The sequence below is a fragment of the Rhinoraja longicauda genome, unplaced genomic scaffold, assembly GCF_053455715.1.
Source record: "Rhinoraja longicauda isolate Sanriku21f unplaced genomic scaffold, sRhiLon1.1 Scf000755, whole genome shotgun sequence".
NCBI lineage: Eukaryota > Metazoa > Chordata > Chondrichthyes > Rajiformes > Arhynchobatidae > Rhinoraja > Rhinoraja longicauda.
Genome location: NW_027601971.1, coordinates 43,813 through 58,149, shown reverse-complemented (window position 1 = coordinate 58,149; position 14,337 = coordinate 43,813). Strand labels below are relative to the sequence as shown.

Genomic DNA, 14,337 nt, shown 5'->3' with positions numbered 1-14,337 from the left:
GTAACCTGTCCTGGTATCAGCCTCATGTGTATCCAACAATTGACAAAGTGACTTTCATTCAGGTTTATTAATCCTGTACAGGTATATGGTGCTAAAATGTGGCAACTCGGGCATGCGTGAGCTATGCAAAAGGAATTTCACTGTGCAGTGCATAAGTGACAACAAAGAACCATTGAATCATTGAACTATCCGAGGGGGAATATTGTGCAAATATTGCCTCCCGATCTTCACTCTGATTCCTGCCTGTCACGTCCACTTGACGCGTCTCACCTGCAATCCTTTTCCAAATCCTTGGACTCGTCAGTGCAGTAGAAGAATTTACCCTTGAAGAGCTGCACGGCAATGACAGCGAAGATGAACATGAAGAGCATGTAAACGATGAGGATGTTCAGGACATTCTTCAGGGAGTTCACCACACAGTCAAAGACAGCCTGAAGGAAACACACATTGAGTCAGATGATAACAAAACAAAAAAATCGCAAACAAGACTAAACTAGCAAATTCATTGCCAACATCCAGTCGCATTGAGATTTTTATTACAGGAAAGTCGGTATCTGTTGTGATTATCGTGAGGTTTAAGGACCCAAGTTTTACAGACAACACTCTCTGAGGAATTGCCAATAGATATTTCCATCTATATGATAGGGAACATTGTTAGGGAATGTTATGTTAGGGAACATCATTGTGACAACATTACCCACTCTCGTTGAATGCCTAAATTGTTCTGGCTGTCAGGAATATACCAACACTTTATTTTTCGACAATTGTGGCACTGAGGAGTAACATGCAAAGCAGGCAGTCTCATTCAAAGATCATTAAGTTAGAATCTCCCAAGAGGGGGGCTACAGATATTTTGAAAAAGGTGGATTGATATCTCGTTTTTGCGGAGTGTAAATTATTTAGCTCAGTTACAAACAGAATAGGTACTATTCTCTGCCATCTATAGGCTGTAAAGGAGGTATCCAATGAAATAGAAATGCAGCCTGAATTTGAAGAAAATCAGCTTCATATATTTATTGTGTGGGTAGGAACTGCAGATGCTGGTTTAAACTGAAGATCGACGCATAAAGCTGGAGTAACTCAGCGGGCCAGGCAGCATCTCTGGAGAGAAGGAATGGGTGACATTTCTGGTCGAGAGAAGTTATCTCAACCCGAAACGTCACCCGTTCCTTCTCTCCAGAGATGCTTCCTGTCCTGCTGAGTTACTCCAGCTTTTTACAGCTTCATATATTTGTGGAATGAAAAAAATGTGACTACAAACAAGCAGGTGGCTTTCCAGACTACTGTAGGAAGGAAGCATTCAAGCTTTATTTTAATTTTACTAAGCAGGTTTTCCCGGAAGATATCTTTGCAAAAGCACAATAATTGTACAAGTCAGTACCTTTAACTTGGGCAGACGTTGATGGTCTTCAGTGGCCGTAGGACCCGGAGAACCCGCAGCGACTTAATGGTGTTGAGGTCCTTCCCTTTGGTTCCACTGACAAATAAAGGGTCGGAGTTAACCATCATTGAATGCAAAGCCACTGAACGCACTTGTGCTGCATGGCCAGGCCTGTTTTAATGCACAGACCCCCGGACACTCAACGTCAAGTGGAGATTGTATTGCAAAGGTTTTACATGGATTAGAATTCAATCCTCTGTAACAGGAATAAACTAGATGATAATCACAAGTAGAACCCACCAGCGAAGACATTGAGTATATAGAGTGGGGGGAGTGATAGGACAAGGGAAGAGCAGGCTCCCCTTCTGGTACAGTCTGAAGAAGGGCCCCGACCTGAAACGTCATCCATCCTTCATCTCCCTCTGATGCTGCCTGACACGCTGAATTACTACAGCACTTTGTGTCTATCTCAGGCACCAAGACCCCTTGCTTCTGCAAGCTTTGGTGTGTGAGACGGCACAGAGGAAGGCAACAGAGCAGACGACAAAAACAACAGCAACATCGCCTCATAAACACATACTGCTTTTTTCCCCAATTAAAAACTTTAGTGGGTGGAGGGTTGTTACATATAAATAGTACAAATACAAAGGCAGGAAATCGATGTCAGCGGAGGCAGGTGGATGATACCGAGGATATCATGGGTTATGGGGAGAAGGCAGAAGAATGGGTTTAGAAGGGAAAGATAGATCGGCCATGATTGAAAGGCGAAGTACACTTGATGGGCCGAATGGCCTAATTCTGCTCCTATCACTTATGAACATGAATTTATACCAGTCACGTTGTGCTCCAAGTATGTCACCAGGCCTCTGAGATACCAAAGATGGTACACAGCAACAGCTTTGGCCACTTGGGTCCAAACTCACTACAGTCAGGCACAGAAATCATCCCTAATGCTAAATAATCACTCAATCTCAATTAGTCCTAAATCATTCACACATCTGCATCCCCTAAGCATCATTCCACCTGACATGGAGCAGGTTCTGGCAGCCACTATTCTTGTACGTCCTGACCCTTATCGGCCATCCAGACGTACCACTGTGATCTGTTAATGTCTGGTGCCAAGTGGACTACAGGAACGTGGGGGGGTTTGGGTGTGAGGATGCTTTCCACGCAGAGATAGAACATCAATTCATACGTGATAGGAACAGAATGTGGCTTTTCAGCCCATCAAGTCTACTTCGCCATTCAATCATGGCTGATCTATCCTGTGCTGTCTTTACCCCATTCTCCTGCCTTCTCCCCATAACCCCTGACACCTGTACTAATCAAGAATCTATCTAACTCTAGCTCAAAATTATCCATTGACTTGGCCTCCACAGCCTTCTGTTAAAAAAAAAAGCTGGTCAACAAAAAAATCTAATAGTTTGGCACAGCAATTGCTCATGTATATCTGAAGTTTAGACTATAATACAGCTCTTTGCAAGGCAGCTAAAATACAGCGAGGGAAAAGAATGATACTCGCGGTCACCCACAATAAAACAACAGGAACAAAGGTCAGGCAGCAAATTAGAGCCGGTGCTTTAGCTCGTTTACATATTCTCTGGCCTGGACCCTTCATCTCTCTCTCTCTCTCTTTCTCCTTAAATACACATTACTCAGAAACCCGGAGACACAAGAGACTGCAGTTACTCTTCAGCAAACACTTGATCCATAACCTTTTGTGCCTTGGTGATACAAGAGCTTAACTAGATATTTCGTCAAACATTGGGAGAGTTTCTGCCTCCACCATCCTCTCATTCCAGATTGCAACTATTGCCTGCTGACAATAATTCTTCTTTATATCCCCTCTAAATGTCCTTTTTTCTCGCCTTAAACTATAGTGTCTGGTTATGGACACTCATCATTTTGTAATAATGCCCCTCATAACTTCAAGGTTTCAAGGTCAGTTTATTGTCACATGTACCAATTAAGGTACAGTGAAATTTGAGTTACCATACAGCCAAACTAAGTGAAAAGCAACAAGACACACAACCACATAAAAGTTAACATACACATCAATCACAGTGGTACACATTGCAAGTTTTACTGTTCTGGTCATTATCAGTTAAGGGTATTCTATTAGCCCATACATTCCCTTGGCTCTGAATGGTTCAATCCTCTATGAATTCCCAGGCAGTTAAAGAATCATACAGTCACACAGAATGGAAATAGACTCTTCGTCCAACTCGTCCATGCTGGCCAAGATGCCCATTTAAGCTAGTCCCATTTGCCTGCGTTTGGCCCATATCCCTCCAAACCTTTCCTATCCATGTGTCTGTTTACATGTCTTTCAAAAGCTGGTAGCACCTGCCTCAACAACCTCCTCTGGCAGACTCACCACCCTCTGAGTGAAAAAAGTTGCCTCTCAGTTGCCAATTAATTTTTTTCCCTCTCACATTAAACCCATGTCCTCTTATTTCCGATTCCCCTCCCCTGGGGAAAAGACTGTGCATTCACCATATCTACTCCCCTAATGATTTTATACACATCTACAGTATAAGATCATCCCCTCAGCCTCCTGTGCTCCTAGGAATAAAGTCCTAGCCTTCCCAACCTCTCCCTGTAACTCAGGCCCTTGAGTACTGGCAACATCCACGTAAATCTGTGCAATCTTCGCAGCTGAATGACATTAATTCACTTGGTTCGGATCCCACTCAATGCTCAGAATTGTCTCCATATTTCATTCTGTCACACTATCTCTCACCTTTCTTTCCAAAAAAACCCCCTCACTAAACTCTTCCTTTCCTTCTTGCCTCACCACTAACCTGACACACTCATTAATGCCCTTTTCCTTGGGTGGTCCGCAGGGCACTTTGAGACATCTCTCTCTCCCTGTGAATTTGCAGCAAGATGTTTTGGCTGCCCCTGAATATTGATCCCATGACAAGTTGTTGCAATGCTACCATTCCTCACCGCTTCCTGGGCCAGCAGTTTGAGTTCCCCACAAAGGCTATTGTTACTTCTTTGCTTTTAAGTCGATTCAGTAGTTCATCATGAATGCAATGGCAATATCAGACGGACACAGAAAGATCAAAAAGCTGCAGGTAACTGCTGGAAATGGAAATATAATTAGCAGAAAGTTTTGAAATTTATGGCTCCAGCCAGAGAAAGTAAGTGAGATCTTTACAAAATGGCTTAGAAAAAAAAGACGCAAAATGCTGGAGCATGGAGAACATGGATAGATGCACCACCTTAAAAAGGCCCCCGATCCGAAACGTCACCTATCCATGTTCTCCAGGGATGCTGCCTGATCAGCTGAGTTAGTCCATTTTGTGTCTTCTTTTCTTCAATGTGGAAAGGGTCAGGGAGAGAATTCCAAAGAATCGATTTTTAGCCTGTGTTATGTTAGGATTGAGAAGTGTTGAAAAGTACAAGGACTCCAGTAAATATGTAGCCTTGTACATCAGTTGTAAACATACTGAAGCAGCCATTAAGATCAATAACACATACTCAGTGATTTAAGTACTGAAGAGCTGAGCACCTACTCGTAAGGTGAACTTATACATTTTAGAATGCATATTATGGTGATAAACTATTCATTTTATGGCCTTACACATAATTCACCCACTGCTCTTTACACACACTTGATTTTTGATGGATTTCAAACATAAGTACCAAAGCATCAGTAAGTCTAATAATTAAAACTGGAATAGAAATGCCTGTGTGGTAATTCTATCATGTTTCTCGCTCAAAGCTTTGCAAGTACTGATCCCTGCAGTACACCACACAGTACAGGTATCGAGTCAAAACAAACAACCTCCACCACTATCCTCTGCCTCCCCATTCCCAGGGCAATTTTACATACATTTCCTTTCTCAGTCCTTAAAGTGCATCCGAAGAAGTCGCCTCATTTACATGCTTTGTAGAAACAAGGAATTGCAGATACTGGTTTACAGAGATAAAGACACAAAGTGCTAGAGTAACTCAGTGGGTTGGACAGCATCTCTGGAGAACATGGATAGGTAACGTGGATAGGACTCTTAGTCCCAACCTGAAACGTCACCTATCCATGTTCTCCAGAGATGCTGCCGGACCCGCTGAGTTATCCAGCACTTTGCGCTTTTTCCTTGGATCCTATGTTCCCCAACTATATGGACCAGCTTACAGTGTGGAACTTTGTCCAAAGCCTTGCTGAAGCCCAATGCAGATGTCGTCTACTGCCTTGTCTTAGTTATTATCTCAAAAACCCCATCAGGTTGGTGAAGAAAAAGTTACCCTGCACAAGGCCACATTGACTCCTCGTAATCAGAAGGAATGGATGACGTTTCGGGTCGAGACCTTTCTTCAGAGTGATGTCAGGGGAGTGGGCGGGACAGAGATAGAATGTAGTTGGAGACAGTAAGACTGGTGGGAGAACTGGGAATGCGGAGGGGATGGAGAGAGAGAGGGAAAGCAACCATCGCTGATGCAAGCAATTTAATTCCAGATTTATTTAGGAACTGGAATTCATGTCCCACAGCTGTCATGGTGGGATTCAAACTCAAGTGCCTGTATCCATCCTCCAGGCATATGCAGTTGAGTAATTTAACCAAGATGCTACCCTACTGAATTTGGTCAGCAATTTAATGATCTATAATTCAGGAGGTACACTGTATCTCTTTGCCGCGAGCTGCTGCTGATTTGTGCACAAATAGTGCTGAGCACTGTTAATTCTGCTGCAATATCTTTGGGCAAATATAAACAAAAGCAAAGTTTAATAGGTAGCAATAGATTGCCTTAACCAGATCAACAATATAATTGTATATTAACCAGCAAATTCATTGGTGAAGAAACATATAAAATGATACAGTCATATCATATCATATCATATATATACAGCCGGAAACAGGCCTTTTCGGCCCTCCAAGTCCGTGCCGCCCAGCGATCCCCGCACATTAACACTATCCTACACCCACTAGGGACAATTTTTACATTTACCCAACCAATTAACCTACATACCTGTACGTCTTTGGAGTGTGGGAGGAAACCGAAGATCTCGGAGAAAACCCACGCAGGTCACGGGGAGAACGTACAAGTAAATACACTTCACCTTTGAAAGGTCACTTATTGGCTAGAAACTGTGCAGTGGAGAATAATTAATTCTGAAATTTAAATCCAAGTGAGATAACAGATAGATTATTCATAAAGAGAGGGAAGGAGAGAGAGAAAGTGGGAGAATGAGAGGAAGAGAAAGTGAGAGAGAGAGAGAGATTGGGAGAGAGAGGAAGAGAGAGAGAGAGAGAGAGGGGGAGAGAGAGCGAGAAAGAGAGCGAGAAAGAGAGCGAAAAAGAGAGCAAGAGAGAGCGAGAAAGAGAGCGAGAGAGAGCGAGAAAGAGTGAGAGAGAAAAAGAAAGAGAGCGAACTGGCCTCCACTGCCTTCTGAGGCAGAGAATTCCACACCTTCACCACTCTCTGACTGAAAAAGTTCTTCCTCATCTCCATTCTAAATGGCCTACCCCTTATTCTTAAACTGTGGCCCCTTGTTCTGGACTCCCCCAACATTGGGAACATGTTTCCTGCCTCTAATGTGTCCAATCCCCTAATTATCTTATATGTTTCAATAAGATCCCCCCTCATCCTTCTAAATTCCAGTGTATACAAGCCTAATTGCTCCAGCCTTTCAACATACGACAGTCCCGCCATTCCAGGAATCAACCTAGTGAACCTACGCTGCACGCCCTCAATAGCAAGAATATCCTTCCTCAAATTTGGAGACCAAAACTGCACACAGTACTCCAGGTGCGGTCTCACCAGGGCCCGGTACAACTGTAGAAGGACCTCTTTGCTCCTATATTCAACTCCTCTTGTTACGAAGGACAACATTCCATTGGCTTTCTTCACTGCCTGCTGTAACTGCATGCTTCCTTTCAGTGACTGATGCACTAGGACACCCAGATCTCGTTGAACATCCCCTCTTCCTAACTTGACACCATTCAGATAATAATCTGCCTTTCTATTCTTACTTCCAAAGTGAATAACCTCACACTTATCTACATTAAACTGCATCTGCCATGTATCCGCCCACTCACACAACCTGTCCAAGTCACCCTGCAGCCTTATTGCATCTTCCTCACAATTCACACTACCCCCCAGCTTAGTATCATCTGCAAATTTGCTAATGGTACTTTTAATCCCTTCATCTAAGTCATTAATGTATATCGTAAATAGCTGGGGTCCCAGCACCGAACCTTGCGGTACCCCACTGGTCACTGCCTGCCATTCCGAAAGGGACCCATTTATCCCCACTCTTTGCTTTCTGTCTGTCAACCAATTTTCTATCCATGTCAGTACCCTACCCCCAATACCATGTGCTCTAATTTTGCCCACTAATCTCCTATGTGGGACCTTGTCGAAGGCTTTCTGAAAGTCGACGTACACCACATCCACTGACTCTCCACTGTCAATTTTCCTAGTTAGATCCTCAAAAAATTCCAGTAGATTTGTCAAGCATGATTTCCCCTTCGTAAATCCATGCTGACTCGGAATGATCATGTTACTGCTATCCAAATGCTCAGCAATTTCGTCTTTTATAATTGACTCCAGCATCTTCCCCACCACTGATGTCAGACGAACTGGTCTATAATTACCCGTTTTCTCTCTCCCTCCTTTCTTAAAAAGTGGGATAACATTTGCTATCCTCCAATCCACAGGAACTGATCCTGAATCTATAGAACATTGAAAAATGATCTCCAATGCTTCCACTATTTCTAGAGCCACTTCCTTAAATACCCTGGGATGCAGACCATCAGGCCCTGGGGATTTATCAGCCTTCAGTCCCATCAGTCTACCCAAAACCATTTCCTGCCTAATGTGGATTTCCTTCAGTTCCTCCATCACCCTAGGTTCTCCGGCCCCTAGAACATTTGGGAGATTGTGTGTATCTTCCTCAGTAAAGATAGATCCGAAGTAACGGTTTAACTCGTCTGCCATTTCTTTGTTCCCCATAATAAATTCCCCTGCTTCTGTCTTCAAGGGACCCACATTTGCCTTGACTATTTTTTCCCTCTTCACGTACCTAAAAAAACATTTGCTATCCTCCTTTATATTATTGGCTAGTTTACCCTCGTACCTCATCTTTTCTCCCCGTATTGCCTTTTTAGTTAACTTTTGTTGCTCTTTAAAAGAGTCCCAATCCTCTGTCTTCCCACTTTTCTTTGCTATGTTATACTTCCTCTCCTTAATTTTTATGCTGTCCTTGACTTCCCTTGTCAGCCACAGGTGTCTCTTACTCCCCTTAGAGTCTTTCCGCCTCTTTGGGATAAATTGATCCTGCAACCTCTGCATTATTCCCAGGAATACCTGCCATTGCTGTTCTACCGTCTTCCCTGCTAGGGCCTCCTTCCAATCAATTTTGATTAGAGGGCCACCTCTAGTCCCCTTATCAGATCAGGATCATTACACAACACTAAATCCAGAATTGCCTTCTCCCTGGTAGGCTCCAGTACAAGCTGTTCTAAGAATCCATCTCGGAGGCACTCTACAAACTCTCTTTCCTGGGGTCCATTTCCAACCTGATTTTCCCAGTCTACCTGCATGTTGAAATCTCCCATAACCACCGTAGCATTACATTTGCGACACGCCAATTTTATCTCCTGATTCAACTTGCACCCTATGTCGAGGCTACTGTTTGGGGGCCTGTAGATAACTCCCATTAGGGTCTTTTTACCCTTACAATTCCTCATTTCTATCCATACTGATTCAACATCTCCTGATTCTATGTCATCCCTTGCAAGGGAATGAATATCATTCCTTACCAGCAGAGCAACCCCACCCCCTCTGCCCACCTGTCTGTCTTTTCTATACGTTGTGTACCCCGGGAAGGTCCCAGGGAAGGAAACGAGTTCATTACAAGGGCTCCAGGAAAGAATGAGTTCAGCCATATGTTCATGGAAGGAGATGTGAAAGATATTGAGGCAGTGCAGCATAGGTTCACAAGGTTAATCCCTGGGATGGAGGGACTGTCATATGAGGAAAGATTGGAAAGACTAGGCTTGTATTCACTGGAGTTTAGAAGGACAAGAGGGGATCTTATAGAGACGTATAAAATCATAAAAGGACTAGACAAGCTAGATGCAGGAAAAATGTTCCCAATGTTGGGTTGTCCAGAACCAGGGGACACAGTCTAAGAATAAAGAGGAGGCCATTTAAAACTGAGGTGAGAAGAAACTTTTTCACCCAGAGAGTTGTGAATTTGTGGAATTCTCTGCCACACAAGGCAGTGGAGGCAAATTCACTGGATTAATTTAAAAGAGAGTTAGATAGAGCTCTAGGGACTAGTGGAATCAAGGGATATGGGGAGAAGGCAGGCACAGGTTACTGATTGTAGATGATCAGCCATGATCACAATGAATGGCGGTGCTGGCTCGAAGGGCCAAATGGCCTCCTCCAGCACCTATTTTCTATGTTTCTATGTTTCTATATGCACGTGTTCATGACTGGCTTAGATAGAGGAAAGCTGTACCCAGTAGAAGATGGTTCAAGGACGAAAGGGATTTAAAACTGTGGTCATTTACAGTATCAATGATAACTTCCAAGGGGGAAATTGATAGGCACCTACTAATACAACTTGAAATGGAAAAAAGCTGGGGAACAGTCGTGCGGGAGCTGGTGTTGACTGTATAGATTGGATGAATTGTTTGTATCATATTTGGAGGAGTATTTTGTAGCTCAGACAGCATTTGAAAAGATATGCACCTATTAGACTGAGTGCTTTCAGCACAGATATATTGAAGGGCCTTACCACCACCACCATTTCCTTTCTAGGGGTTTTACTACCCCTAACCTACAATACACTGCCAGAATTGTCTAGACACAAAATGCTGGAGTGACTCAGTGGGACAGGCAGTATCTCTGGAGAGAAGGAAGGGGTGAAGTTTCGGGTTGAGACACTTCTTCAGATGTTTGCTGGATAACTGATTACCAGGATAAGTTCCGGTAGCCACCATCAGTCGCTATGTAATGGCTTATTCCTTTCATCTTTTGGTTTGAATCATAACCAACAACATCACCACACTCACACTCTCATTCATTTCACTAAACGGCATGGGAACGGGTCCTTTGGTTCACTGAGTCCACACCAACTACAAAGCACCCTGCATACGCTAATCTTATTTTTACCCTCTCCACATATCCATCAACTGCTCAGATTCTAATCACACACACACACACACACACGCACAAACGCACGCACAAACGCGCGCGCACACACACACACACGCACATACGCGCGCACACACACACACAAACACAGGGAGAAATTTTTGAGTGGCCAATTGACCAACTAATGCACATATTTTCAAATTCAGGAGGAAACTGGAGTACCCAGAGGAAACCCACAAGGTCACAGGGAGAATGTACAGACTCCACACAGACAGGATTGAACCCGGGTTACTGGACTTGTAAGGCAGCAGCTTTACCAGCCACAGATTCAGATTCTATGAAAGAAAATACTACAACAAATTCCTTCCATTGGATAATATATTCCATCTTTAAAGTGCGTTATACAATATAAATTGAAATGGTTCCAACATCATTCCTCCTGGTTTGGACATCATGAAATGAGGAAAGTGTAAAAATTACCAAGTCTAATATACGATGGTTTCATTTGGAACTCATTTTTTTTAAAGAAAACATTGCAAATGTGAAGTGCTTTAAATTGATTTCCCATTAATTCTACCGTACTGGTGCTGAAAAATCAATATTAAAACTGCCAAATTGTTTCCCAAACCTATATTTTGGTGTTTATTGACATTATTTGAGGAAGGACATTCTTGCTACTGAGGGAGTGCAGCGTAGGTTCAAGAGGTTAATTCCCGGGATGGCGGGACTGTCATATGATGAAAGAATGGAGCGACTGGGTTTGTATTCACTGGAATGAGAGGGGATCTTATAGAAATATATAAAATTATTAATGAATTGGACTAGATGTAGGAAACATGTTCCCGATGTTGGGGAAGTCCAGAACCAGGGGCCACAGTTTAAGAATAAGGGGTAGGCCATTTAGAACTGAGATGAGAAAAAACTTTTTCACACAGAGTTGTGAATTTGTGGAATTCTCTGCCTCAGAAGGCAGTGGAGGCCGATTTACTGGATGCATTCAAAAGAGAGATACTCTTATGGGGAGAAGGCAGGAACGGGGTACTGATTGTGGATGATCAGCCATAATCACATTGAACGGTGGTGCTGGCTCGAGGGTCGAATGACTTACTCCTGCACCTATTGTCTATGTATCTATGTATTATTCTATATATATAATTTCATATAATAATAATAAATATAGTAATAAAATAATAAATATAAATAAGAGATCGGAAGAATTCAGATGACCAACGCACAATTTAATTATGGTCTTTTAAATTCATTTTCACCAAAGAGCTCACACATTCCTGACAGCACCGTGTACAACAGATTTCATCTCACATTGACTAATGAACTTGCGAGCAGAAGTAGACTTTGTGCTGTCGAACTGCAGAGTGTGAAAAATGATTTTTTTAAAGCATTTAACACATTATTTACTCATTCACTCACAACTCAGTGTGTTTAAACGCACAGTGGTCACACCCATGTTAACATTAACATAGACTTAAAAGATATTCTTACCCGAGAAAACTCCTGTTCACGCATTGAGGAGCGAAAGGAAAAAAGAAACAATCAGTTACAAGTCAGAAAGGAACAGATTAAAAAAGATTAAACATTGATTTCTTTCATTGTTCGTGAGGGAGTTCGTTACTTTTGGGATTGGGTGATAATTTGGCTGGGAACACTGGGCTTTTCATTTGAGTTTGAACACAACGCAAGGTGATGGGGAAAACAACTTTGTGTCCTTCACCCGAGATTCACTGGGATTGTGGAGGATTGACCTCAGAATATGCAAGAGTGCTACTCAAAATTCAGCTCCTCGTTGTAAACAATTCCCAGAAAGACCCAAGGTCGGCTGGTTGTGACAATAAGGCAGCACTAGCTCATATAACCTTCAGCTGTCTGAGCCTCAGCACCAGAACAGTTCACACCACAGCCACACTGCCCATTCCTCAGTTTGATCATCTGAGGGATTTTTCACAAAGAACATTCAAACCATTCATTTGATTGAGGGAAATATTTCTGTTTTTAAATATGTCAAGGATCGTTGAATCATTTTGCACAGATGGAAGCCATTCAGCCCATTGAGTGAACGCAGGAACAATCTCATCAGTGCCATTCCCTGGTTCCATCCTCTTCACCCTGCAGACCATTCTCTCGAGTACCTTCCCAATTCTCTTTTGAAGGCAATAGTTGATACCACTAGTGAACACAAGATCCAAACTTGACTGAGTAAAACGTTTTTTTTAATCCACATTTCCTTGGTATGTTTTGATTGCAAAGCAACATCTAACCTACTTGCAGCATGAAAAGAGATGATATTCCTTGGAAATTAAGTATTTAGAGGGTAGAAACGAGGAACTGCAGTGGCTGGTTTACACAAAAGGATATAAAAGTGCTGGAGTAACTCAGTGGGTCAGGCAGCATCTCTGGAGAATATGGATAAGTGACGTATGGATAACTTCTACTGGGTTTTTAACTTATTGAACTTCTTTTTTAAAATTTGTTTATTATATTAACTATTGAGTATCGAATTTACAAAGTTGTTGTGCTGCTGCTGCTGCAGGTAAGAATTTCATTGTTCCATTTCAGGATATATGCCAATAAAACACTCTTGGCTCTCTTGACTCTTCAAATACTGAACACATGCCCCCAATCACAAGTTGTATGTTCACGCATGAAAACTGCGGGCAGATGGATTTCCCCAAATCCAACTTCTAGCCAGGACTAGGACAGTATGGAGGCTGATTGTCATGCTCTTTCGAATTAAGTAGCCCTTGATTTCTCCCCATCACTTTGAAGAATGGTCGCTCAGCAGAACAACTAGGAAACCTTGTCTTTAGACACACATTCCAAATTATTCAAAACTCAGGATAAAGAGGAACAAAATGACAGAGTGATGACACAGTTCATTTAGCTTGAACAATGTCAAAGCAATAATCGTTCCCCCAAAACAACAGCTCTTAGCTGCACAGGCAGAATACAATAATTTGGACAAAGCTGGAGGAATCGTACGTTCGATTCATTAAGGCACAACACAATAAAACTGTTTCAATAAAAACTGCGAGTTGCTTATAATGAAGAAATTCATAACAATATTGCCAAGCAGAGCAATTTATTTATGAGATGCATGTGATGGTGCCGGGATATTTGCAAAGAGCCTCTGGAGGCACAAATAAATTGTGTGTGAATATACTTTCATAATTGAGGAATTGAATTTTTATATTAAACAATCTCATAACACTGGATCGCTGTTTATCCAGAAGCTGCCTATTGCCTCCCGCTCTGTAAAACTGTCAGCAAATGGAGCCTCGGAGTGGTTCCTCGTCGACTCCACGTTTTAGCTCAAACTGAGCACACAAGGTCATATTTCCAAAGCAAATGACCATCTTAAAATTATTACTTTGACTTGTGCTTCATCGACCCTGCAGAAGGAGATGCATATTTCATTCAAATCTTCAGCATTTCTTTATTTCTCGCAAGCCGTAAACCATGGCTGCAATTGGTTAGCTATTATATGTGTCTGCATTAAGATTTTTTACCAATCTTAGCTGATGGCACTGAGCGTGGTGCTAATTTTCTACATGGGGCTTGTGTTACTCTGACTTGTTGACGGATGATGGCTTGTCAAGTCATACAGCACAGAAACAAGCCCTTTGGCCCACCGAGTCCATGCTGAACGACACTAATCCCAATTACCAACACTTGGATTGGAGCCTTCTTTGTCTTGGAGATTCAAGTGCTGGCTTGGATGTTTCTTAAGGGTTGTTAGGGTACCTGCCTCCACCATTCACTCAGGCAGTGTGTTCCAGATTCCGATCTGTGTTCCACTACATGGTCAAAGGAAGGCAAATAGCTGC

The 14,337-nt window shown here is 42.5% G+C and overlaps 1 protein-coding gene across 1 annotated transcript in view; it reads right to left on the bottom strand.

Moving 5' to 3' along the window:
- Positions 1-270: 270 nt before the first annotated feature.
- The window catches only part of LOC144591247 (putative voltage-dependent N-type calcium channel subunit alpha-1B), a gene marked incomplete at both ends in the record, with an annotated part of 56,066 nt that continues 41,999 nt past the window's right edge, over positions 271-14,337 (bottom strand). The window contains 2 exons of the mRNA XM_078395525.1: positions 271-431; positions 1,399-1,477. Of these exons, the coding sequence (XP_078251651.1) occupies positions 271-431; positions 1,399-1,477 (240 nt within the window). The remainder of the gene's footprint in view (positions 432-1,398; positions 1,478-14,337) is intronic.